Source organism: Magallana gigas, chromosome 10 (genome assembly GCF_963853765.1).
Source record: "Magallana gigas chromosome 10, xbMagGiga1.1, whole genome shotgun sequence".
Lineage (NCBI taxonomy): Eukaryota > Metazoa > Mollusca > Bivalvia > Ostreida > Ostreidae > Magallana > Magallana gigas.
Window position 1 is genome coordinate 8,792,812 of NC_088862.1, and position 4,139 is coordinate 8,796,950.

General features: G+C 30.7%; 1 protein-coding gene across 1 annotated transcript; it reads left to right on the forward strand.

Moving 5' to 3' along the window:
• Nucleotides 1-424: 424 nt before the first annotated feature.
• LOC109619579 (uncharacterized) lies at nucleotides 425-4,139 on the forward strand. Its single transcript, XM_034453236.2, has 4 exons — nucleotides 425-494; nucleotides 2,246-2,301; nucleotides 3,313-3,480; nucleotides 3,859-4,139. The coding sequence occupies exons 2-4, from the start codon at nucleotides 2,253-2,255 to the stop codon at nucleotides 4,095-4,097; spliced, it is 456 nt and encodes a 151-aa protein (XP_034309127.2). The 5' UTR covers nucleotides 425-494; nucleotides 2,246-2,252; the 3' UTR covers nucleotides 4,098-4,139.

The following is a 4,139-nucleotide window of genomic DNA, read 5'->3' on the forward strand; positions in this document are numbered from 1 at the left end:
GTACAGTAATTTTTTTTTAATGTTCATTTCTATAGAATTTAAGCACATATTTGATTAATGAAAGCCGCATTTACTTTCTGTGCAAAAATTATATCTTATAAGATTTAAGAAAGGACATAATGATAAGATTTTACTTTTGTTTATACTTTATTATCATTTCATTTTGATATTTTCATGATTTGAATTATTGTAATTTATTTGAATTTCCATACTGCTATGTTTACTCCGTTTAAGGTGCGCAATTAAACAAAAATGTGTTAGTTGGGAAAACACGAATAGAAATTTTGATGTTTTGTTTTCAAAAACATTGTATTTTGCATCCAGGTAAAAAATAATAAATTATAATATGACAGATGAGCAAGTACCGCTGCGCCTTTTGTTGACAATATATTGCTGAATTTTGGTCACCTTCTATACGAATTTGTTATTGCAAATACTATATAAATTGAAGGGCCAAGCACGTTTGTTTATCTCTATCAAGGGCATTCAACAAGGTAAGTTAGCACGATGTTTTTATAATCATAATGGCCATTGCTAATCAGACACACGAATCCAAGTTAGGTCAACGTTAAGATTCAAACATGTTTCTATCATGAATCTGAATAAATTGAAGAATTCGGGAATTCAAGAATTAAATAAACTTCAATATTGACTTGTAAAACCTTTAAGTTATTTAATTAGGGGTTAAAAGGTTTTATCAAAATTAGCTGTTTGTATTGGAAATATTATTTTTCTGCAAAATCATGCTTTTTGAAAAATTTAAATGTACATTAGACCTTTAATGTATACAAAAACATACCGCAAAATTCTTTATTTTCCTTAAGTTCTTAATTTCGCGATTCAAACATTTTGCATCAAATCACGAGAATAGTAAATCGCAAACTCGAAATTTTTATCATGATACAGCTGTCTGTAAATTTTTGAATTCGCGAGATGAGCTTCTCGCAATTTTAGGCAGATATAAATTACTTGCAGGTAATTAGGAATCAGCAGCTTGATTTAACTATATTCAAGGAAAAGTCCTGTACTTTTTGTATGCATTGCAATTTAGTTTTTTTTTTGGTTTTTTTTTTGGTTCAGAACGACAACTGTGCAGTTTTGTTAAGACTGAACCTTTAAATGGGTTTTCTAACAGTTTAGAATAAAGAACATTAATAGTATTCAGCGTGATATATTTTGTAATAGTTTTGGAGAAATGTATTCTTACGATAAATAAATTATTTTGCTTTAAGCCGGCTGAATGTTCAGCAAACTTCCACACTAAATCTGATTTGCCTCAAAATTTTAGACATGATATTATTTGCCATACACAATTAGTAGTAAAGGCATCATCTAAAATGATTTGGTTTTAAAATGTGAATATTTGTTTTAAAAATGGACTATATACAGAGCTTTTATCTTAAGAAAATGGATGTAGCCACTACCGGATATAAATCCACAATGGGTTACATAGAAGTAAAATTGTATAATAGGTTTGAGATCATCCATTGTAAAAATAAAACTAATCATTTCTAAGTGAAAGTAATCATTATATCAACGAGAAGATACAGCCTTTTAAATTAAATATTTAACAGATATATATGTACTAAAGGGACTTGGACACGATTTGAGTTAAAAACATTTTATTATAAAATGGTTAACTGGTGCATTTCAAATGATTAACCAAAATATTGAATGTTAAAGTCAAATTACAAGCGAGATACAGCTGTAAGAATAGGTTGTAAACAAAGCTCGAGTCTTATAGTTGTTTACAAAATATGTAATGTAGAGGTTTACCATTTCTTAGACAAAATGACATGTAAAAACAATTTGAACTAACTCAATATCTTCATAAATACTAGTATCAACAAAAGACAGATACATTTGATTGAAACTTACACCAATACAACACAAATGTAAAAAATGACAATACTTGAGCTTTGTTTACAAAACAAAGAATTATGTACTTTGTATTTTGCTTATAACTTCATATCTGACTTTCAATATTGACATAGCATTAAAAACTTCTATATTTATCAGTATAAACATTGAAAATGGAAAAAATAAAATTTGAAAATTTTAAGTCAAATCGTGTCCAAGTCCAAGGTTTTGATCGAGATTGCTCAAATTTTTTAATTTGTATAATACATTTTTTTCGATGAAAATATATAATACTGTGTTCTTGAGTGATTTTGTATAATTATCATCTTTATAATACTGAAATAAACATATTTACAAAATTTTAATATGATCATTATCATTTTAGATTCAATATGACTGGACTATATGCTGTTCTTGGGCTTGTTGCTTTCATTATGATTGGTAAGCATGAAACCAAACTGGAAATGTATATGTGGAAACATACCAATCACAGCAAAATACGTATTTTTATTTGAAAAAAAGAATGGTCACAATTTTCGTCAATTTTTATTTTTCTGTTTTTATTATTTACAATGCTTTAGAAATGCAATTGTAATGATCAAATGAAATTTGAGAGTCATTCGTAGAGTTAAAAGCAATATACAGGGCTCAAATTTCTTTGAGATGTAAACAAGGCTCGTGCTCTGTTATTGTTTACCTAGGTCCAAAATACTAGTTAAAAGTCTTTTTCAAGCACATTTGTCTATCTTTTTATTAATTTTAAGCATACATAAACAGTTTCTAACGTTAAACACATTCATTAGAGGTCTAAAACTGAAATTTTGACTTCAACATTCAAAATGTAAACAGACGCTTTGTTTACATAGCAAAGAATTTCAAGCTCTGTAACTTGCTTATAACTCAACGAATGACTCTCAAATTTCTTTCGCCTATTAAAAATGCCTTTTTGGAGCATTTTAAAAATTAAAATCGGAAGAAAAAAATTTCGATCAAAATCGTGAACATGCCCCTTTAAACCCCAAAAAAGCTTTGAGTGTACGTCTGAATATATATCTTTGTACCACAATAATGTTGTTATGGTACATTAAAATAGTGTGAGTAGGGAACAAAAGACAGATTTTAGAACATTTAAAATTCAAGTGGTCTGCTGCATGTATACAACAGTTGCACACGTTTTCATAATGGTTAACGATATTCGGGATTAATTCGATCTTGGGGACATTGTCAATAAGAAAAATTATTGTAATGTAATGATTGATTTGGAGTTTTATCTCTCTCTCTCTCTCTCTCTCTCTCTCTCTCTCTCTCTCTCTCAATGAAGAATGAATGGTTTTAATTTGTTTCACAGTGTAATAAATGAACATATTTACCCAGTAGTCTGTCTCTCTCTCTGTCTGTCTCTCTCTCTGTCTCTCTCTCTCTCTCTCTGATTTAACCTTCAATGTTTTACAGACACGTCCAGTGCCGGGAGTAAGTACCGTATTGTGCAGCACAACTTATGGGTCACTTCCTGGAAGCGGGCACGTGACGCGTGCCGCCGGTCAAGAGGTTGGGACCTGGCTAAGATTGAGAACAGGCAGGAGAACGAGGCCTTGAAATATCTCCTCACCACGGAATGCAGTAAGTACAGAGCACAAGATGCATTATGCAGCATTAGATCGACTTATGTTGATTCAAGTTAAATACTGTCTCGATGCCTTATGATTGAAAATATTGAAATTTGAAATTTCGAATATGATTATTTATACTGATGTCAAACCTGTTGAATTTAAAGTTTCATCTTTCTATTTTATTTCCAAAGATGAGAAAGTTGAAATACGGCGGAAAGTTGATATTTTAAATAATGAGCCTAAAAATGATACAACTAGTTACATTATTATATAATAGGACAATTTCGATATCGATAATACGATTCAAACATTCTGTAAGTTAAACTCTGGCGCAGGTACATGTAACTGATATTTTAATATTAAGGTATCACTTTTCTCTTTGATTTAGACAATGGAGGTGATGGTTGGTTCATTGGGGGAAAATCCGAAAATGGCGTCTGGAAATGGGCAGACAACTCAGATATGCTGTTCAATAACTTCCCTCCCGTGCGCTCTTCTATTCCGAGTTTACGACGAACCATTGTTATCAATTACGCCGTCATATTCAAGGAAGATTACCAGTGGGGATATGTGGCCCCTCGACCTATTCCAAGAATGGGCTACGTCTGTGAAAACATGACCTGTTAAGATTGAAATTGGTGCATAATAAAATTCATTTGTCCATGTTAA